The sequence below is a fragment of the Hirundo rustica genome, chromosome 22 (assembly GCF_015227805.2).
Source record: "Hirundo rustica isolate bHirRus1 chromosome 22, bHirRus1.pri.v3, whole genome shotgun sequence".
Classification (NCBI taxonomy): domain Eukaryota; kingdom Metazoa; phylum Chordata; class Aves; order Passeriformes; family Hirundinidae; genus Hirundo; species Hirundo rustica.
Window position 1 is genome coordinate 1,383,043 of NC_053471.1, and position 23,147 is coordinate 1,406,189.

Genomic DNA, 23,147 nt, shown 5'->3' on the forward strand with positions numbered 1-23,147 from the left:
ATATATATATATTACAAGGGTGAAATTCTCCCCAGTGAGGGTGGGCAGGCCCTGGTACAGGGTGCCCAGAGCAGCTTTGGCTGCCCCTGGATCCCTGGCAGTGCCCAAGGCCAGGCTGGATGGGGCTTGGAACAGACCTGGGACAGTGGAAGATGTCCCTGCCCACGGCAGGGAGTGGAACTGAATGAACTTTGATATTCCTCCCAACCCAAACCATTCTGCAATTCTGTGGTTCTCATTATCACCCCATTGTGTGGAATAACTCCTTGAATGTGACAGAATGATCTTGCTGACACTATTCAGCTCCTTTTGTCAAATAAACGGGAACGTGGGGGGCCCAGGTTGCTCTTAAAATGAAGCGCTTCCTGGATATTGATAGGGATTGACAACAGCTGTCACACACCTGTATCTCATTTCAGGCTCTGAAGAGCAGCTGAGGCCAGACAGCAGAAATGACAGAATTATTAGGGTTGGAAGGGATTTCTGGAGATCATTCCTTTCAACCTCCCTGCCAAGACAGGGACACCTGGAGCAGGTGACGCAGGAATGCGTCCAGGTGGGTTCGGAATGTCTCCAGCGAGGGAGAATCCGCGCCCTTCCTGGGAACCTGTTCCAGTGCTCCGCCACCCTCACGGAACCTTCTTGCTCCTGCTGAGGTGATGCAGGAGCTGTGTAGGATGTAGGAGCATCGCCAGGGAAAACCCACACGGCAGTGTGTGTCCGGTGATGTTCCCAAGGCTGCAGTGAGAAGCTTGGCCCTGCAGCACAGCTCGGCTCTTACCATGGCTGAGGCGAGAGCCCTGCGGGCAGGGGCGCGGCGGGCGCGGGCCCAACACAGGCGCCTGCGAGGAGGTAGGGATGCTGCCATAGGCTGAGGGAGACGAGGGCTAACAAGGACACAGCGGGAGCTCTAGACGGAGAGATGGAGCTCGGGACGGACTGGGGACGTGGTGAGCCCGGTCTTACGGGGGGGAAACGGCGTTCTGGGCCGGTTCCTACGGGGAAAAAGGGGATTTTGGGCCCGGCCCAAGGTCGGGCGCGGCAGCCATGACGCCCTCCAGTCGGTTACCATGGCAACGGTGACGAAATCTCGCGAGATCTGCCGGCGCGGGCGATAGGTGGAGCACGAGGTCTCGCGAGAGTTGCGCGGGGGAGGAGGTGAGGGGACGGGCAAGATGGCGTCGGAGGGCGACCTGGGCAGGAAGTGGGACCGGTGTGTGGCGGACTCCGCCGTCAAGCTGGGTAAGGGCGGCACGGGCACGGCGGAGCGGGAGGGCCCGGGGAAGAGCGGTGGTGGTCCCCCGGACTCCCCGAACCTGGGAGAGCGGCCGCCGGCCTGTCCCCGCCGCGCGGGGCCAACTGTCCCCCGCCGCCCCAGGTTCGCCTCGGAACGGTTGTGAGCCCGGGAGGGGCTCAGGGTGTCCGGAGGATCCGCCCTCATCGCTGCCCCCGGCGTCGGGTAGAGCCGGCAGCCTCGGGCCTGGCAAGGTGACCTTGGCCGCAGGCTCGGACCCCCGCCGGGCCCGCTCCCAGCTCTGCGCCCCGGCCCGGCCCCGGCTTACCGCGGTCCGGGCGTGTTTGACTTCTGGTTACTCCCTGTGTTGAAGGTAAGAGGTTTCCGTGGGAAATCGGGGTTCCGTAGGAGATCTGGGAGGCCTCCCGGCCGGAATGAATGAGCGGCGGGCAGGCACGACCGGCTCCTGGCGTGCCGCGACCTCTTTGCTTTGCTGCAACGGTGGGTTTGAAACCAGCCTGTGCAGGGCTCTTCGCATCACTGTGTGCGAGGGGGACCGCGTTTATTAAAAGCAAGAGGCAGCGTGACACGCTGAGGGCTTTGGCACGTGTCACTCGGTACAGCGTGTGGAGTGTGACATTGAGAAGCGCCGTCCGTGTCCCAGCCCTGTCGTTCTGCCTTTTCGTAAAGTCGTGGAACAGTTGTGGGTTTTTTTCCCGTATTTATTTGCTCTTAAAGTGAGAGTTATGCACATGCCCGAGTTTTCTGAGGTTCGTTCACGAGGTTTCCCTGAGTACTGTGAGTTTTAGGTGTGGTGGCGGCTGTGGGGTGCTCGCCTTGTGTCCAGCTGCAAAATGACACCTGGCGGAGCTTGTGGCTTCACAAAATGTGTTTATGGACTCAAATCTTCAAATGCAATGTATAGAGCAAGAAATGCAGTGTCTGACCCAAAAGATATTCCCTCCACGTTGGTGCAGATGTCTCTTTTAGAACCATAAGTAATATCTGGGAAATGTGAATGTTTATTTCTTGTTGCTGCAGTGGCCTTGTGCTTGAAAGCTGATGAGGAACTTGGGGGTTTTAGTTGCCTAATACTTTTCCATTAGAAAAGATGTTTAATAATTCTAAGTAAACTGAAACTTCCATTGTTTATAACAGACCTTTGAAAAGTGTCAAGTGCTCCAGAGCAGTGTTTTTCCTTAAGAAATTCTATTCAGGTTTGTCTGACAAACATATCTGCACATGTTTATGTTTCCATAGCATTGGTTGCTTTATCATAAAATATTAAGTATGCCAAATTATAAACAAGAACTTGTTCCACTGCAGCTGTACATGTCAGAATCCTGTACATCCTCTGTCGTGGAGGCTGAAAGAAGTGGATCCAGGGTTGATTCCACAGAATCTCAGGCTCGTTTGTGCTGGGAGGGACCTCAAAACTCATCTCATCCCACCCCCTGCCATGGGCAGGGACACCTTCCACTATCCCAGGGAGCTCCAAGTCCTGTCCAGCCTGGCCTTGGACACTTCCAGGGATCCAGGGGCAGCTGAAGGGTTGCTCTGGGAAATCTGTGGCAGGACCTCGTCACCCTCACAGGGAAGAACTTTTTCCCATTATCCAGCCATACCCTACCTCTGTCATTGGGAAACTGTTCCCCCATGTCCTGTCTCTCCAGGCCTTTGCAGTTTCTTTCCCTCTTCCCTGTCAGCTCCCTTCAGGTACTGGAAGGCTGCAATGAGGTCACCCCAAAACCTTCTTTTTTTCCAGGCTGAACAATCCCAATTCTCTCAGCCTTTCCTCCCAGCAGAGCTGCTCCATCCCTCTGCTCATCCTGGAGCCTCCCCTGGACTCTCTCCAGCAGCTCCACATCCTCCCTGTGCTGGGCTCCAGGGCTGGAGGCAGCTCTGCAGGTGGGGCCTCACCTGAGAGGGGCAGAATCCCCACGCTGGGAGCTCAGCCCAGGGCAGGGGGAGTTTCTGGGCTAGGTCTTGTGCGGCTCTCACCCAGCAGCACCCCCAGGTCCTCCTCTCTAGGGCTGCTCCCCATCTCTTCGTCCCTCAGTCCGGATCGATCCTGGGGTTGTCCTGACCCGTGTGCAGCGCCGGCACCTGCTCTTGTTAAACCTCATGGGATTCCTGTGGGGCACTCCTGGAGCTGGCCCAGGTCCCTCTGGACAGCCCTGTCCTTCGTGTGCGTCTGCACCGCTTCGCTCGGTGTCTGCCGCCTGCACTCCTGACCCTGCAGTAGGCATTTCGTTTTGACTCAGTGTTTTCTTCCATCCTGAAGTGACAACAGAGGAAAGAGAGCCTGCTTTGCCTTGTGCACGGGTGTTCCGGTCCCAGGAATTCCAGGGTTGGCTTCAGGAGGATCTGAGTAGAGATCTCAGTTAAATTCCTGGTTTTGTTAGGCTGCCCAAAAATGTCACATGTGCATCTCTTTATCTTCGCACCAAACGCAGTGGGATGGGCTCAGACACGTTTCTCTTCTTGTGTGAGGGCACTTTTCTGGTTTGTGTGCTTTTGCAGTTGATCAGTAACTGAAGCATTTGTGCTGGCAACAACCTCCTGCATGAACTGTGTGCTGACAACACAAATTTTTCTGTGGTATCCCAGTGGGAATGATTGTTTTCTCTGCAGGGGCATTAAAACCGTCAGTGGTTGTGTTGATTGGTTTTGTAAAATTACTGCAAAATTTGCTGGAGTTTCCAATAAATTATCAAGGGTGGTTGTTGTACTGGAAAGAAAATAAACTTTTTTACTTGAGGATTTAGTTGTTACATGGGATACAGGATTTGGTAAATATATTTTTTTTGTCAGACTTTTCCCTTTGGTGGCCGCAATTTCCTTCCCAAATGCTCCTTTACATCCTTCCCGAGGGCTACAGCCTGGGAGATCTTCCCAGCCAATGGCTGGGGAAAAACAAACATTGTGATTAGCCCAGTGTTTTCCCATTCCAGACTCTCTAAATAAAGGAAAACACTGAAATCTGGAGCCTTGCATGCGCGACATTTCCCAGTGTCTGTGAGAACTGTGGACAGATAACTCCTGTGGATTAGTTTGAGGGCTGGTGGGACATGGGAAACAGAAAAGGGGGAGAAGGGGAGGTAGAGCTCTCAGCCTGGCTTTATTAGCAAAAATGTGGTTTAAATTCCAGCCGGGGCTGTGCAGCCTGTCCTCAGCACATCAGGATTCCCACTATGCTGTGTAAGTCGGGGTTTGTTCTTAGCTCTCTGTTTGTAGTTGTGCAATACTGTTTTAGTTGGAGGCCAAGCTCCTGAAAAAAAACTTGATCTCCTGCCACTAAAACTTCCAAAATAAATATTTATCTTGCGCTGCATCTTTTGAAATGCAGTATTATGTTTTCGAGCTCTTGGTCACTACCTGTGTGGATCTTGTAATTTAGTGTTAACTTTTTCCTGTTAGTTCCAAACAGAGGATGTTGTCAGGCGTTGTCAGGACAGTATTTAATTTCAAAGAGTGAGTAAATCTTTTTATGCCTGCGTGGAACATTGAGCCATTGTTAAATGGAGCTTGTGGTCACCTCATTTTTATTAGGATAATATTTATTTGTTTTGCTAATGATGAGGCTGTATCCAGGTGGTTTTGTTCCTCTTCCATTCCAGATGTAGTTGTGAGCGGAGTGTGTGTGTGCAGGGGACTGGGTTGTGCTTTCTTAGCTGACATGGGGGTTTCTGATGGACAATCCAGCTCCTGCTTCGCACCGTCCTCAGGGCTTTTCACCCAGGCAGTCATTTATAACCTCCTGTTCCTTTTTTTTTTTTCATTCTGATACTGATTTTCATGCAGAAAAGCTACTTGTTACTTTCTTACGGAATACTTGTTTGTTTGGAGTGTGGGAACTGAGACTTGAACTAGCGTGGCTTTCTTCTCCTTCCCAGCCTGCAAACCTTCCTGAGCTCCTGTGTCCTCCCCAGCCTTCACAGCCATTTCTTCCTTTCCATCAGTGCAGCTCTGCAGAGGAGCAGTGATGAAGTAAACACTGTTGTGGTCTTCCTCCACCCTGCAAGCTCCAAACCCTGTTCAAAGGCTCGGTTTGTTTGTTTAACTAATTGATAGTTCATGGCTGTTTATTTGGAAAGACAATTACTCACAAAAGATTGACAGAGGTGTTGTTTTTTTTTCTGAAAGGCTGTAATTTTGGACAAATTATTGTTTTGTGCTGTTTGCAGGGGCCAGAAAGGCAATAAAGAGTATGTGTGGAAGAGAGGGAGGTTTATGTGCCCGCGTCTTGGTTTGTTTTGAAGCTGTTGTTGTTTTAAGTGACTTGAACGTGGCAATTTCCCTGATAGTGGAAGGTAATCCAAGGAAGCTGTTTGCTTCTCGAGTTGTGTGTGTGTGTGTGAAGTCGATGTGTTGAAGTTAATTTTTTTTTAGGAGAGAAATGTTTTGATGTATGTCTGTGATTGACCAGATTTCAGCCTGGAAGCTTGTAAATAACCCAGTGTAGTGATTTCATTTTCCTCTAATCCTCTGTTTTGACATCTGAAAATAAAACGATTCTAATTTCCTTTTAATAGGAATTTTTTTAAAGAGAAAAAGGCACTTTGAATTCTCCTGCAGCTTAACATGATTTCTTTTGCCTTTCATCATCTGCCCTGCTTGAATAGCTGTTCTGTTAATGGCGAGGTTGAAATTGTATTGTTTGTGTCATTCCACAGATTGGATATTTCAGAAAGAATCATTGTATGGATTGCAATGTCAGTATTTTTAAATAATCCTTCACATGGTTATGAATAGGATAAAGTCAGTCTATATAATGATAAAACTTGATTACACTTTCTGAAAACTGGATTAAACTTTGTCTAAATATACAAAAATCCTGAAATTCCTGTTTTGAAGTGGTTTTTTGCTTGGCAGTTGTATCGCAGCCATCCAGTCTTAGCTACCAGGCTAGAAGTCTTGTTCCAAACTCCTCTGGGGTTTTGTTTTTAGTGCTGGAGAACATGGATGTTACGTGAGCTCACAACTACATTGTTGTGAGCTTTGTTGGAACCCCAAGCAGTTATTTTTCCTGGTTGTACAGAAGATGCAGCTCTACTAGTTGTGTCTTGCAGCAGACCAAGTAGTGTAAATATGAACTGCTCGTGGCTCAAGCTGTGCAGGGAGGCAGCGCAGACAACAAAAAATGTTTTCTTTGGAAGAGGTGGGCAAATGCTGTTTTGAGAACAGGCTTTTAGTCCAAAATCTAACAGCAATATTTAGTTATGATGTTAGCAGAGCACTGAGTACAACGTCCATTTGGGGGTATTATCTTCTGTTGGAAGAAAGAGACAGGAAACTCTTCAGGAATCCAGGTCTCTCCTAGCTGCACTGTGCCCTGCTGTTCCCTTGGCTGGCACTCTGGGTGAGTCAGAGAGCTGTGCCCCGCTGGGGTGTGCCCCACCAGCTGTGCCAGCCTGCTCTTGGTGGCCTTCAGAGCAAGAGAAACCTGAGAGAAGAGCTGTGACAATCCATCTGCAGCCTTTGCAAACTCCCGTCCTCCTAAGCTCTGCTCATTTCACAGGAAATGAGCCCAAAATGCCCTGACTTCCTGAACCTCTGCATTAGTGCATTGCTGAGATGCCAGCTCTGCCTTTTTTGGAGGTGGCATGCAGTGGCAGTGCCCAGGGGAAAGGAACTGTAGCCAAGTGATATCCTCAAGTTTGGTCCTGAGAAGTTACAGCAGTAGGTGGGAACAAGACTTGGTTGTTATTTTTTTGTTTTATATCAGAAACAGTTTTCTGAGAAAATCCTTTCAGGGTTGCTGGCACATCCTTGGTGATAATAAATGCATAGTGAGAGTTTTGAGAAGCATCAGGCTCCTTTTCTCTTCATTCTCTACCAGTGAGGTTCCCCTGAAACTCTTCTTGCTCTCAGTTGCCTCTGTTTCTGAGCTGGGCCAGCAGACGTCAGTACTGGCCAGCCTGTGCTGGGTGGGTGTGAAGCAGCAGCATTGCCAACCCTCATAGCTGGGCTTCAAAAGCGCTGAGCGTGGTGTGTTTACTCCTGCTAAATCTTTCTTTTCAGCAATGTTACTGTTTTTATTAGCAGAACATGTAATTGCAGTAAGACAAGGAAAAGTTTCCTGTCAGAGGGGTGTTACGGGAATATTGCTGATTTCTTATACTTCTAAAGGAGCTTCTAAAGCTGGCACAGCCCTGATCTGTCTGAAAGCTTTGTGCAGCATTGATCATAGAATTCCAGAATGGTTTGGGTTGGGAGGAATATTAAAGTTCATTCAGCTCCACTCCCAGCCATGGCAGGGACACCTTCCACTGTTCCAGGCTGTTCCAAGCCCTGTCCAGCCTGGCCTTGGGCACTGCCAGGGATCCAGGGGCAGCCACAGCTGCTCTGGGAAATCTGTGCCGGGGCCTCCCCACCCTCACAGGGAAGATCCACTATCTCATCACAGAGCAGCTTCCCCTCCTCTCCCCTTCCCTTTTTAAGGAGGGAGGAAACGTTTGTGCTCTCAGGTCTCACAGTTCGTTCGCCGGTCTCTGGAGTGAGGATGAAGTTTCTGGGCTGGTGTCACCGTGGTTCCTTGGGACATCAGGGGCCCTTTGTGCTGCTGCCTGTGCCTCTGCAGCAGCACTGGTATTTACCCAGGGTTTGCCTTTGAGCAGCACTTGACCTGACCCTGAGTGCTTAAGGGTGAAAGCAGCCCCTGAAAGCATGTCGGATTTTGGATCATAATGATATTTGGATATTAATATTTTGTTCTTCCAGTTTTTCTCTGTTGCTGCAGTCAGATGCTAGTATAAAACAAAACTCTCTTTTTTCTGCTTCTTTCTTGAGTACTTGGTATATAATTTCACTGTGTTTTCTTCTAGTGTCTGTGCTCATTTTTCTGTCTGCTCTGCAAACAATCCACACCACAGGGGAGATGGGAATGAAAGCTTCAAAGTTGGTGTTTGAAGAAAATCTGATTCCTGCCACTAAGACCTTGCAAAGAGTCTGCTGAAAATTAATTCTCTCCGTAAATAAGTGATTTCATGGTCTCGGATTTCTAACTGGTGCTAAGTGCTGCCCTGTGAAGGCCCTGGTGTATGAGGGCAGCTTCCCTCCACATTTTTGCAAAGCAGTTCTTTGTGTATCTTGTCAGAGTGGGATTGGAGGCTGAAGCTCTCAGTTTTGTATTAGTGTGTGTGTGGAATGGCAAAGGAAAAGAATAGTTTTCATTTTGGGATTAAGTAATTGAAAACCTTCCAGCTGCTATAGTAACAGCAACACATCTGCCAGATGTCAGGGAGCAGATTTTAATCCTTCTATTTTAAGTTTCAAGCTATTGAAGCAAAGTACATCTAGGTGTGGCTGTGTTAGTAGCTGCCTCGGCCTGTAGCTCCTTGGGTAGCCTAGGAAAGAACCGGGTATTATCACTGTTGGAGCGACTGTTGATTAAATTGATAGAAAAAGCTTTTCCCAGATGTTCTTATGGGGCAGGAGCCCATCCTGAAGATTTGTGTTTCTCTCCGAGACACTTTTATGACGTCCTGTTGAGCATACAGCGCGTGCTCTCCCGCATGTTAGATTGATTGGAGGTACCGGGACGTTTTTCTTGGAAGGTGTAAGAGCCAAAAAAGTAGAAAGAAAAAGGTTTGGCGCCTGGGCTTGCTGCTTAATGCCAATTCCGTGCGGCTGTGCCGCTCTGTGTGGCTGGGATGCGTACTGGGGATCAGGGCTGAGGTGTCCACACAAGTGTCCTGTCCCCTGGTGACACTGTAAATGAGTTTAGGCTGAAGTGATGAATGTGAGGTGGAAGAGGCTGTTTTTCTAGTTAAACATTTTAAACTGTCAAGGAAGGTGAAAAATGGGTTGTACTCTTTCCTGTGGCCTTTTCCTCCAAAGAGTCAGTCATGCAAGAAAGGGAGGGAAAATGTGCCTGGCGTGGATCAAGCCCTTTGCTTTTCCATGTTCGTTTGTTTTTCTTGTAAGATAAACCTTTCATGTTTTATTGTTATGAAGTTAAAGCCTGGCCTAGAGGTGCTGATCTTTAGGAGGAACAGCTGGAGCGTCCCCTGGTCAGGTGGGCGGCTCTTTGAAGCGACGTGTTGCCTCTTTAAGAGGAAATGGAGCATGTGAGAACTTAAACCTGTAAAACTCATCATCAGCTCTGCCATTGTTTATCTCTGCTGTAACTTTATATAGAATTAAAGTGAAATGCATTACTTCGCTCCCGAGGCAAGATGGTTTTGCTCCCCCTTGGTCTTGGAGACACAGGAAATGACCACATAACCACAAATACTTTCTAGTGGAATGAAGATGGGTGACAAACTTCCCGCAGAAAGAGGTTCTTAACCAGACGGGCTAAGGAATTAAATGTAGCTGAAGGTTCTGGCTTTAAGTTCAAATCAACTTCTATCTGTTCAAAGCAAGTAGAAAAGAGCAAATGCTGTACATGCAGTGGCTGATGTGAGGGGCAGAGCTGTTTCTAGTGGACAGGGCCTTGTGATCACAGTGGTTTTGAGCGCAGGCTGTGGTCTGTGCCTCAGGCAGGAGAGGAGTGACCCAAGCTGTCCACGAGATGAGCAAAGCTCAGGTACTTTTTTGGCTTTGTTCCTCAAGTTGCTTTCTTGCACAGAAGGCCAGAACCCATTAGCTGTCAGATCTCCTCCCTCACTTCTCTGTAGCATTTTCATGACTTAAGGCAAGGTTTTAGCTATCTTCCCATCGTTTTTTGTACTCACTGTCACTGTAGACTCCTTACAGCTGGAATAAAGTGCAATGATAGCCCTTAAAATTGCACAAAAAATTGCATTTGCGTGAAGAAGAACAATCCCTTCAAATGAGCTGCTTCCGAAAAAGCTTTCTTAAGACAGAGTCGTTTTTCCTAAGTCAGTCATGCTGGACCACATCTGTTTAACAGTGGTGTTGGTGTGGGGGAAGGCCTAGTTTGTGTTTTAGGCTTAGGCTGAATTGCAGTTGACGTAAATAATAAATTTTTCACCTTTTAAGTGCAGCTACAGAGGGGCTGTAATGTGAGAGAACATGTGAAGGAGGTGAAGCGAGTACAAGATAATGATAATTTCTGGAAATAAATGGAAATAAACTATATTAATTAGGGCTGCTTCCTTAGTGCAGGGTTGTGTTAAGACAGGAAGCAGCTCACCACCAGGCTGGTGAGAAGAATGTGGGTTTGACTGGTAACATGGAAAGTGTGGTGACATTAGAAACTGCCCAGGCTATGCATCGAGACGATGCAGAATTTGTCATCCTGCAGATCATTTCGCATTGATTAGCTAAGCTGTTTGGATTGGCAGAGGGGATCTTCCCGGGGACAGGAAGCGTAGGACTGGGATCTCTCCCTCGTGGCAGGGCTGCTGAACTGGGCGCTTCAGACACTCCTGGTGCTGTCTGAGCAGAAAGAATCCCCCCAGCAAGTCCTGGTCAGCCCTGGAGTGCCACAGCCCAAATCCGCTCTACCAGGGGTTGTAGGAATGGGCTGGCACTGGAGCCAGGCCAGGGTGCCAAACAGGATGGATTCTGGAAGATCCTAATTATCTTTAATGGCATAAACACTGGGGGAGAGCCAGCACCAGCAAAGGTACAGCAGGGGGGCTCTGTTGGAAGGGGCTGGGGGGATCAGAGGGGTGAGCTGTGCCTCTGAGGGAGCCCTGATGTCTCTTCCAGGCTGTTGGTGAGCACTGCTCAGTGCCACAGGTCTGAAGGAGCTGCTCCAAGGAGCTTCTCTCGCTGTCTGAAAGGCACAGAAACGCTGACGCTCCGAGCAGACATCTGAGGATCCGAGACTTCCCCTTAGCTGTGCAAATGATTAGAGTGAAAACCTGACCTTCCACACAGCGCTCGGGCTCGAAAACGTCTGGGGGAGTTATGTCAGGATGGCTTGGCGGGCGGTCAGAGCTCTTCCTGCGTGTTTTGTAAGCCAACTCCGAAGCTGTAATGAGCTGGTAAAGTCGTTACCTCTGGCACAGATGAAAATCTGTAGTAAAATGAAAAGGGTTTTCAGACCAACTCTCGTTCCCAGCTGTCAGTAAATACAGAGAGTAAAGTCCTAACAGAGAGTGAACGTGAGGGGCGTTGCTCAGATCGTGTTTGCTCACCTCTGTCCTAATATTCAGGGGTTTATAATGAACAAAAAATATGGGATGCTTTGTTAAGGTACGAGGTGGTGCATCCTAAGGTACTGAGGATATCAAGTATTTTTTGAGTAATCTGTTCTTCAACAGAAACTACCAATGTACTTTTTACAAGGAAAGAATTTTGAAGAGCTCAAGGAAACTTAAAAAAAAAAAAAAAAAGAAAAAGAAACATCATCCTATATGCCACGAGGGTACAGGATTCCTTGGCATTGTTCTGGACTCAACCCACTTACTAATGCATTCAACAGGATCATGTTTAGGAATCTAAAAAGAGGTGTATTTTAATTAACAAACTCATAGCATTTAATTTCTTGTATTGAAAGGAGTGAGTTGAAACCCATAACAGGATGTGTTTGCTGCAGAATAGACCTGAAGCTGTTGGTTTGGGTTTTTTTAGTGAGCATATGCTTGGCTGATTTTTTTTTTTTTTTCTTTTTTCCAAACTTTTGTACTTCCATGCCTTATCTAAAATCCTTCTCTTCAGTGGACATAATTAAAGGTAGAATTTGCCCACTCGGCTGCAAGTTTTCACTGTGGTATTTTTTTGGTCCTGAGACCATGACATCTTGCACAAAATCATAAGCTCACCTTCTAAGGAAAGCAAAAAAAAAAAAAGATTTTAAAATATGCCGAGTTTTTTAGTGGTGCTGAATCATTTTGTTTCAGCTGCTGCAGTTATTTCTGTGCATAATATAAGGATGTGAAAAATCATTCACTCCTAATGTGTTTAAATATGCTCCATAATGAACGTTGTGGATGTGAAAGATAAGCAGCCTGGAGCTTTCTTTGTAAGGTATAGGGTAACACAAAGCTTCAAAGTTCTGCTGCCCTCAGGACACACATTGAAGCAGTTAAAGTAGTGAGATAAATGAAATACAATGAGATATTCATCTGCAGAATCTGAAGCTCAAGGACACAATAAGTTTTCATTTAAGTGTTTCTCATTTGCTGACAATGAGCCAAATAAATTTTAATTCCACATTGTAGATGGTGACAGAAATTCAGGAACTTACCCTGGGATGAGAGTCTGGTTTGTTTCTCAGATATTTCTGATAATGTACTTATTACATATGTTGGGATTCTAATCTGAATTAGCTGCTTACAGTTAGTTACTTACAAAAATAAGAATTGTTTTTCTCAGGTTTGTTATGTGAGAACTCTCTGGTTTGGTGTGCTGAAATAAAATGTAGTTGGATAGTCACAGTCTGATATTCCTGAGTTGGAATAAGGAATTACTGTAAAGAACTAAATCATTTTCCATTACTTTGCTTTATCTTTGTCCTCACCTGCTGCTGCATTTCTTCTTACAGGTGCTGGATTTGGATTAGGAATTGTTTTCTCAGTCATCTTCTTCAAAAGTAAGTACACTGCCTTAATCTTGACTGCCTGGCTTCCCACTTTCCATCTGTTGTGGGTACAGTTAGAAGTCTTCGAGGCACTTAGAAGTTAATCAGCTTGTTAGACCAATTCTTCCATGGTTTGTCCTGTCTTTTCCATTGAAATGGAGCTCCCAAAACTTCCAGCTGTTGTGTACCAAGGTTGTTATCCATGGCACCTCCCTGAGCTCCTCCTGTGCTCAGCTCCAATCCTGGGATGGCAGGAGACCCTGAGCCAAATCACTGGAGCCCTGTGTCTATTCATGAGTTTGTGCCAGCCTCGCCAGGGCTTTAAAACTGAGCTTACTTCTTCAGCTGTGCTTTAAAACAGAGTCATTTTCAGGAATACCTTGAATTCAGGGATTGCTCTCTGGTAAATTCTAAACACGTGTTACTGTTAGTCTTCTTCTGTAGTGGAGGATTTTAGAACTTGAAAATGCCTAGAATGCATCTTCTAGTAATTTGTTCTTTCTTGGTGTTTTTAGAACAATATATAACAAACAGCTTTCTTTGACTTTACTTTTTCCTCTCTGCTTACCTCTTCCACAGGAAAGACATGGCCTATTGCGTTTGGGTCAGGGATGGGGTTAGGAATGGCTTATTCCAATTGTCAACACGACTTCCAATCTCCGTATCTTCTCCATGGTAAATTTGTAAAAGTAAGTATCAGTGGGTCTCGTGGTTTGACACTGATGACCTCACTTACCCTCCGCTGCCACAGCTGGGCAGAGGAGAGAGAAAAAAAATAATGAAGGGTTTGTGAGCTGAGATAAGGGCTGTGGGTGGATCTCTGCATCCCCTGTGGATCCCCAGGGGCTGTGCATGGATCTCTGGATCCCCTGTGGATCCCCAGGGGCTGTGGGTGGATCTCTGCATCCCTGTGGATCCCCAAGGGCTGTGCATAGATCTCTGCATCCCCTGTGGATCCCCAGGGTCTGTGGGTGGATCTCTGCATCCCCTGTGGATCCCCAGGGGCTGTGGGTGGATCTCTGCATCCCTGTGGATCCCCAGGGGCTGTGGGTGGATCTCTGCATCCCTGTGGATCCCCAGGGGCTGTGGGTGGATCTCTGCATCCCTGTGGATCCCCAGGGGCTGCAGGGTCTCAGCAGTTTCACCATGGTCTCACCACAGCTGCAGAGGAATCTCAGCTCTGGCACCTGCACCCCTCCTGCCCCTCCTTCCCCACTGCCCCTGGTGTCTCCACGTTGTTTTCCTCACATGTTCTCACCTCCTCCTCTTCCCTGACTAGAGGAAAAGCTGTGCACCTTTGTTTTGATTTACTCCTTTGATCTGTTATCTCAGTGACGTTCCCATCACCTCTAACTGGCCCAGCCTTGGCCAGCAGTGTGTCCATCCTCAGAGCCATCAGGGATTGACTCTGCAGGACACAGTGGGAGCTTCCAGCAGCTTCTCACAGGAGCCACCTCTGTGGCCCCCTGCTACCAAAAACCAGGCTGTGCAAAAACACCACACAATGCTACCTGCCACTGGTTGGTAACTGTTTATAAATCAGATTATCCATTTACATGGATATTCCTCTGCCTTTCCCAAAGGAGTGCTAGTAGGAAGAAGCTGGTGTTGCCAAAGCTGGAAAGTTCCCCTGCTCTTTATATCTGGTGTGGTCAACAGTAAATTTACTAGGCTGAATACATGGAATTAGTTTAACAGATCCTGCTGGTAGCTTTTCCCACAGCCTGAAAACACAATAAAAATACATGTCAGAAAAGCAGAAAAACTGAACTAGTATTAAGGTTCTTCAGGCTTTAAAAGAGAGGAAACTGCAAGTCACCTCAGGCACATCAGGTAGATCTGCCTGTGGATCTTTGATCTTCTGTTGGGTTTTGTTTTTTTGGTTTTTTTTCAATATGAAAACACTGATCACTTGTAAGTTTTGTGGCTTGTTTGTCTGCATAGTAATGTAGTTAATCTGAAAAAAAAAAGTCCCCTGTAAGCAGTTTTGAAGAGGATAATTTCAATGAGTTCAGTATTAACGCTGAAGTAAAATATCTAGAAATATTTTACCATGCTGAAGTAAAATTTTTAAGAATAGATTAATCAGCAGGAACCATTTGTGCAGTCACAAACTGGCTGCAGTTTGTAGCAGTCCACAAACTGACTCCATTAGTATTTCCTTAATTTCTTCCTGTGTCAGGGTTGGGGCTGTTCTCATGGTGATTTTGCACTTGTGGCATCTGGGAACAAAAGGAAACGTGCGTGTGTGTTTTGGATCCACACTCAGAGCCACGGCCTGGTTAAATAATTGCACTGGCACTGGTGGAGAGGCATCCACTAAGACATATTTACAGTTATTTAGCACTTCAGAAAGTCCCCAGGTAAAACATTCTGCCAGGAGCTTCTCATGCAGGGCACAGAGTGCAGAAATCCCTCCTGTATCGCTGCTCTGCCTGGTGCAGGAGGCCTGCAGGGGTTGCAGAGCTGCAAGTTCAGCCCGTTCCTCCTCTGGTTTACTGGCAGATGAGCTTTTGCCAGCCTTCTGTTTGCAAATATTCTCTCCAGCTGCCCTTTAAAGGGAAATAATAACAAGATTCTCAACAAATAAAATCTTTGGAGAGCGACGTAGAGAAACCGACTTGGATGCAGCTGATCAGCATTGCCAGCTACTGCCCAGAACCAAAATGAAAATTCCCTGTGGCTCTTCCAGCCGGATTTGTTAACTTTAAAATGTGTTAGTACTCCACACCATCCTGAGGTTGTTCCTGCAGTTTATGTCTCCAAGCTGGAATGACACGTCTGTGGCTCCGTGTGAGTGATGAATGCACTGCTCACATGTTCTGAAAGAACATCATTCATCCAAGGGTGCTTGTTCCTGGGGATGCTGGGCAGCAGAAAACAGTGTCCACTCACCCTAGGAAGGGATTTTATTTGGATTAAGGACTAATCTGGAGCAGGGTGGTCCTTGGGAGCATGAGGTAACTGGAAGGACACTTCAGCTGCCTGCATGGCACAAGACAAATAGTTTCCAGTGCACTGTCTCCATGGCTCTGTCTGGCACAGAGAGGCTGAGGGAGGGAAAATGGGGATGAAGCCATCTAATGGTTAATGTCATTAATTCCCTCCAAAATGTCATGTCATGGGTAACGGCTCCAGGGTTATTACAGCAAAATTATTTCATTTCTCTTGGTTAGGAACATGGAAAATATTGTTGCATTGAACTCATCTGTTTTTTTCCTAGAAAATTTGTTATAACTAAACTTTGTAGGATTTCCTTTCCAAAACTGAGTTCTGTTCAAATGCTAATTTGTCAAAATGATAGAATCTTCAAGAAAATCAGCTTTATTAGAGGGAAATGTAGCACGGATTAACTTGGTTGAAATTATTTCTAGTTTTCTGAGCCTGTCAAGTTCACAGGATCACAGGAGGACTCGAGTTGGAAAAGACTTCAGGGAGGTCATGGGGGTCAGCTGTGAGGTCAGACCAGGTTACTCAGGCCTGTACCCACTTGGGATTGTTGATTCTTCAGGATCAAGTTCTTAATTCTGAGTCCTGAGTCAGAAAGAGGGAGGGCAGAGGACCTTGAAGATACTGAATAGTAGGAGATGTCAGAGTGACTTTGCAGCTGTTGTGGCTGTAACTTAGGTCATCACACTGCCTCTCCTTTGGGTTAGAAATTCCGTCGTGAAACCAGTGCAGGAGCCATTCTTCTGGACTGAAAGAACGCTTAAAGAGTTCTAATTTGTGGTCAAAATATTCGGAGGGCTTTTTAAGTAATTTGATCAAGTGGCTTTCACTTGTGACTTCAACAGAATTTAAAATGAACATGTCACAATTATTTCAAGACTTAAAATGCTATGGCTGTGAATTGCACAGCCTGGATTTCCTTGCAAAATGGAAAATATCCTATTTTTCAGGTTATTTAGCCTGTACTATCACCCAAGCCTCACAATCCTGCACTTGGATAAGAACGTGGATTTATATTGATGTGCAAGAACACAAGAAGGCAACTGCAGCCTTTCTTTCCTCTTGTTCTTTGTGGCTTTGATCTCAGTCTGATTTCTCTTCAGCCCACGAATAGTTACCTTGACCAATAACGTGGTTTTTTTTAAAGTACCCAATTTATCAGAATGGAGGGTTATGCATGAAAACATGGCATGCTTCTGGCATGAAAACAGCTGCTTAATTCCTCCACATACAACCTCTTGGCTTTAGCAAAGGATGAAAACGTTCCCGTACCCTCTGGAAATGTTACAGAGCTCCATGAGTTGCTTTACATCCTGCAGCACCTTCCATGTAAGGAACCCAAATGGCTTTTTAATAATATAAGCCTTCTTGCTTTACAGGAACAGTGACTAATGGCTAAGACTATCCCAGTGGGAAGGAAGGAGAAATCAATGATTATTCCTCAGGAATACTGAAGTGCCCCTGGAATAAGCCAACATTCTTCAGTAACGATCACCAGTAACTCTTTATACTCCAACAAACTGTTTCTGTCTATGAAACAAAGTTCTGTTGCTTGTTTTGTATCGTGTCTGAAAAGCGCAAGGAAGAGCTCTTCTGGGAAATAAATAAAAGAAAAACGTCTTTCTCTGGTGTGTTGACTTTGTATGTGAGTGAGAGAGGGAGAATGGAAGGAGAGAACTTCATTTGGAGTAGCCAGCAGCTGGGACCACCTGGGCCACTGGGAGAGAGAGCTCCTCAGCAAAGCCAGCCATCGTCTGTTCCTCCCTGCTCCTGAGAGCAACCCCCATCCACCATCCAGTTCAAAGAAGCATTCCCACCTCATAAATCACCCACTAGACCCCTGCTGCTTGTGCTGGTGTTTGGAGAGGAATATAAATACTCCTATGTCCTGTTTGTACAGTTGCCCTTTAAAACGGGAATTTTGTCCTCTCAGAAGAGGCAGAATCCAAAGGGCTAAATCCAAACTGTGTGACGGATGCAGCAAGGCCCTGCTGCCTCGTGTAGCTTTGGGTCATGCAGTGACCCCTGTTTGAAACTTCCCAGGATAGTGGGTGAGTTGAACACGTCCTCGTGCCGGCTGGCGCTCAGCTTACCCTTCAGGCTGATAGTTTTTGCACCCCTCTTCTGTGGCAGAGCTGAGAGGTTTCCCTGCCTGGCCACGGGTCACAGCCACTTCAGGCTCTTCCTTGCCTTGGCAGGACCCTGCTCTAAGCGCTCCCTTTTTCCATCCACTCCAGTCCTTGTGCTGCCTCTGCTGCTCTTCCCCTGGCTCAGGAGCTTGTCTTCACTGCTGCTTTACTCAGCGCAGCTCTCCAGCGATGGAGATGGCTGGAGGATCTCTTCTCTTTGTCCCACACTTGTGCGTTGTCCGTGTAGCACGAGGAGCGAGCGCACGTCTCGAGAGGGAAAGGCAGTGGCGTAGGTTGATGCAGAATTTCCCTGCTGTGCTGCGTGGTGTGTGCTGACAGGTGGAAAAGTGACAGAACAACTATTTTGCACAGCAAATGGGAGAAAGGAAAACAAGTTGTTTGTTAGTTGTTCTTTAAACCGTGTCAGGAAAGGAAGGGAATGGATTGAGGAATTCAGAGGGCTTGGGAAACTCCTTCTCTTGCAGGCCTGAGGTGTGGGTGCTGCTGCAGTCCTGCATCCCCACCTCTCCCAGGCACTGCTCTCTGCATCCTGCACTCTGGAGGAACATGTTGAGCTGTGCCCAGAGTCAACAGACGCTGAGGAGCTCGCCCGGAGCAAAGGACTTGTGAAATAAAACAGCTCCAGTGCCAGAGCAGCTTTAAGACTGTCAGAGCATGATACCATCCAGGACCGTTGCTCCAGCATGTCCTTGTTTTTCCACCTCCTCCCTTGCCGGACTGCATTCATCAGTCAGGTCAAAACAGCTTATTGAAAACAGGATATCTTCCTTCCCAATTTTGAATCATTTTATCTGGCCCCAATTTTCAATTTGGACTGTGTACTTTGGAGCCATAGCTCCTCTGTGGTTTGGAAAGGGGTTTTATTGAGCTCTCCGTGTGTGTGCTGCAGTGTGGGAAGCCAGTGGGAGCTGCTGGAGAAAGGAGCACCAGCCTGGGCAAGACCCAGGAGAACCAAAAGTGGTGGGAGCACCACAGAGCGACTGTCAGCATGCAGGGAAAGCTCCAGGGGAAGCTCCAGCTCCTGCTCTGTCACTTGGGCCCACGATGAGTTCAGTTTTTATTCAGTGTAACGACTCATCCTGCCCTTACATGCTCTGCTTCAGCTCAGATGTGATTTCCTAGAGTTAATTCTCACCTTGGGCTGCTGTGGCCTGTGATCAGGTCGTTCTTCTGGCCCTGGAACTCGGATATCGATTGTAGATAGCAATTCCCAGTGTGTCCTGTACTGCTAGAGTGACAATAATCAGAACAGAGGTGCTCAAGTCAACATGGGCGAGTGTGGAAAAAATGCACAGTTCTAAAAGTGGAATTTCAATTTAGTCATTGCTCTTTAAATGGGGTAAAAGTTTAACTTTTTGGTTTTCTTCACAGCTGCCTTGCTTCTTGTTGTCTGTGTTGATGTGTGTATATATATATATATGTGTGTGCACATATAACTACCACGTGAAGGTTCTGTATTTGTTTTCCTTTATTTAATTAAAGATGTATTATCCCAAACCTCTCTTTGGACCTGTCCGTGTAAGCTGTGCAAAATATCTTTTCATGAGGACAGGTCTCCTTTTTCCCTCTGTGGAAGGAGCCTGTACCCTTCCCAACTGAGGCTGCAATAGGAATGGTTTCCTGCCACTTGATTTCTAATTGCATAAATGGAAGGGGGGGTGGGGGGGGAAGTGGAAATTCTAAGTACCAAAAGGCATGTTAAATTTAGTATAATACACTCATCTGGAAACTATCACATTTTTCCTTCTTTCTTAAGCCTGCTGAAATCATTGCTTGGTCTGTGGCGTGATTTGGATCGGGACCAAAAAGTGCAAACAAGATAGGGCTGAAAAAGGCAGGTGTCCCTACCCAAACTTAATGGGACCTTTTAGGAGAGAACTTGTATCCCAAGTGTAACAGGAGTATACAGTGAGTAAGGAAACCATATCACTACCCAGGAGAAGGGAGCGGGGGAAGAAAAAAAAAGAAGCTGTTTGCTGACTGGAACTGGTTTTGAACGTTTAACAACTCCCCAAGTGCTCGGCTGACCACAAATCTGCCTCTTTAACAGCTTGATTAGATGTCTGCCGAGGCTTTGAGATGAATAAACAAGTCACGGAAAAGCAGAGACAGTGGGGAAAAAAAACCCCATCAAGCTGCTTTTGTCTTGTTTATCCGAGTTGCTCATGTTTGATCAAGATACCGTCATTGCTTTGTGTTCCAATCCTGCCTGGGGCCGTGGCCAAGAGCAGGACCTGGCTGTATGTGGTGCTGTACACACAAACAAAAACCAGCCTCTGCCCTGGAGAGTGTACAAACTAAACAGATGGGCTGCGGGGAGGCAGGAGGGTTTGTGATTGCTGTTTTAGGGGTGGGAGAAGCTGGAGGTAAGGTCAGGGATAAGTCGTGCAGGGAATGTGGTGTGCAGCCAGGGCTCTGCTTGGAGTCCAGCAGCTCATCCTTCCCTGACTGGTTTTTCGCGTGGTGGTGGAGTCTCAGGGGAAGGCTGCACTTAACAGGCTGGGAGACTCCAAAAGTGTTTGTGCCACCCTTTGCTATTTTCAAATCGAGCCAAATTCTTCCTGGAAAATCCCTAAGAAGTCAGGAATGACGTTCTGCTGCCCACAGGCTGATAGCTTATGGAATCACTGGTAGGTGCAAACCACTGTGATCCTCAATATTGACTTTGGTGATAATCTGAACCTGATAAAGAGAGAAAATACCGAAATGTATTCCCAGTTCTTTGTGCCTCATGGACTAGGACACTGCTGTGTGTGTTGTGTATAAACATAATACCAGGAGAAAGTCAATACCTTAGGAAATCTACCTTAATTATTAATTAAAAAGGGAGGATCGAGGAGACAGCAGCATTCCAGTACCTTGGAATCCTGGAATGGTTTGGGCTGGGAGAGACCTTAGAGCTCATCCAGTGCCACCCCCTGCCAGGGCTAGGGACATTTTCTGCTGTCCCAGGGTGCTCCAAGCCCGTCCAGCCTGGCCTTGGACACTTCCAGGGATCCAGGGGCAGCCACAGCTTCTCTGACACCCTGTGCCAGGGCCTGCCCACCCTCACAGGGAGGAATTTCTTCCCAGTATCCAATTTAAACCTACTCTCTTCCAGCCTGAAGCCATTCCCCTTCTCCTGTCACTCCAGGCCCGTGTCCAAAGTCCCTCTCCAGTAGTGGAAACACAGCAGTGATGGTGTAACTCAACTCTTCCAGAGGCTTCACATGGATGATTCTCCAAAGGAGGAGGAATTGGTTTCCCAGCTGTTTTTCTTGGGTTCCTTCTGAGTTCGGGAGCAATGCAAAAGAAATCAAAGGTGCTGGTTTGCACATGTGAATAGCGGCTGCACCAGCAGACTGAGGGTGGCAGGTCGTTGTGGCAGTGATGTGACACGAGGTCCAGGTGATGCTGCAGCTCGGAGGGAGAGGCTTGTGGAGCTGGGGAGCCCCTGATCCGTGAGTGACGTGCTGGGAAAAGCCCATTTCTCAGCAGGTTCTGAGCCAGCGAGGCGCTGCTGACCCTTCTTTCGCTCCGAGCCGGCAGGGCTTGGTGCTTTCCCCCACACCACACACACCCCACGGTGTTGGAGCCCAGGGCATTCCTTTGGCTGCCCTGGAGGGTCAGGGACCTGGGCAGGGGGGTCTGGGACCCCAGCCCAGAGCCCAGAGCTCAGAGAGACACTGGATTTGATCTCAGTCCATGGGAGAGGCTTCTTGCACTGCAGGAAGCATTGCAGGCCACAAAAGTGTAAAAATAGTAGTTTAGTATATCACAGGGTGAAAAAACAGTGGGTTTGGGATTTTTGGCATTGAAGTGAATGGGGCAAGATGGAGAATTTGGGGCGTTGTCCCTTTCTTCTTCCTTCTTGTTCCCTCACTCCATTTCTGCAGTGACGTTGGCACAAAGTGGTTAGTGAGGATTGGGTCAGAGTAAAGATGAGCTTTTTAGTAATAGTGATAGACATTAGTAATAAATAGTAAATAAAGAATACGTAGCAATTAGTATAAAAGATAAGGACAGCCCAGAGACAGGAGGAGTCACCAGATGTCCGAGCCACGGCAAACACCTTTTGGACACTGAGAAAATTGTAAGATAAGAACTAATAAACGAAGCATGTAACCTTGAAGACTCCGTCTTTTCCTGCGTTTGGCACAGAGCTTTGCAGAGGGCCAGGACTCTAAAACCACCCGAATGCCGGGGAATTTAAGCTCCTGAAAAGGAGCCCCCGACACCACGGGAAGAAATAACCCTTTCTCCTCACCTCCCACGCCACTCCTGCCTGTGGAAGCAGGACCGGTGCGAATTCCAGCGTGCCAGCTCCGTAGGCAGCTGCATGCAATGTGCTCCGTGTCTGTGCTGCTCCCAGAGTCCAGCCTATAGCCCACCCACAGAGAAATGCTTAACTGAGACTGAAGCTAAATGGGAGCAGAGTTTATGGAAATTCAGCTGTGGATGGCCGTTCTCTGGTGCCTTCTGGCTGTCAGCACTTCGCTGTAGAGCATCGCAGGCTGCTGGGGCTGCATTTTCCTCGTGGTGCTGGATGCCCATCTCCCAGAGCTTATAAAGATGCTTAGAAAGTTGCTGGTGACTAATAAATCACTCTTCATCTCTCTAGTCTTTATTGGTGGTGCTTGTAAAGCCTCCAGCTCTGCCTTAGGAGTGGATGCCCCTTCCTGGAAAAGGTCATGCCCTGATCAGTTCAAATTCAGCTCATAAATCATGCAAAGGAGTGTGTTTCTTTTTAGAGGTTTTAGGGGATATCCTTCCTCCCTCTCAGTGCTGCACTTGAAGCTGTTAGCGGTGATAAACAGCTAAACCCAAAGCCATTACCGCTCCCCTGAGCCATGGATTCCCTGGGGATTTGGACTGAAGGACCTGGAGCTGCTGGAGGGAGCCCAGAGGAGGCACCAAGGTGATCAGAGGGAGGGAGGGAGGAAAAGCTGAGAGAACTGGGATTGTTCAGAGAGGAGAAGGCTCCGGGGTGACCTAATTGTGACCTTCCAGTACCTGAAGGAGCCAAGAGGAAAGATGGAGAGAGACTGTGGACGAGGGCCTGGAGTGCCAGGACGAGAGGGCAGGGTTAGATGGGATATTGGAAAGGAATTCTCTCCTGTGAGAGTGGTGAGGCCGTGGCGCAGGTTGTGTTTGCAGTTTGAATTCATTATCTGGAAGTAAATATAAAAGGGGGGCAGACAAATAACTGCTCTTCGGTGGGATGCTGTCTAAGTGAAAAAGAAAGGGGAGCAATGCGGATTTTGGCCCGGTCAAAGGTGAAGTTCAGCATCCAGCAAACAGTGATCGCACCTGGGGATGGCAGAGCCTCGGGGATTGTGGAGCCCAGGAACTGAAGGGATTGCTGCTAACAGGGAGAGGCACAGTGAGAAACAGC

At 47.5% G+C, this 23,147-nt stretch overlaps 1 protein-coding gene across 1 annotated transcript; it reads left to right on the forward strand.

Annotated features, from left to right (window-relative positions):
* The first annotated feature begins 1,091 nt into the window (after nt 1-1,091).
* On the forward strand, nt 1,092-17,247 carry MICOS10 (mitochondrial contact site and cristae organizing system subunit 10). Its single transcript, XM_040084716.2, has 4 exons — nt 1,092-1,242; nt 12,639-12,686; nt 13,254-13,363; nt 17,003-17,247. The coding sequence occupies exons 1-4, from the start codon at nt 1,176-1,178 to the stop codon at nt 17,009-17,011; spliced, it is 234 nt and encodes a 77-aa protein (XP_039940650.1). The 5' UTR covers nt 1,092-1,175; the 3' UTR covers nt 17,012-17,247.
* The last annotated feature ends 5,900 nt before the right edge of the window (nt 17,248-23,147 follow it).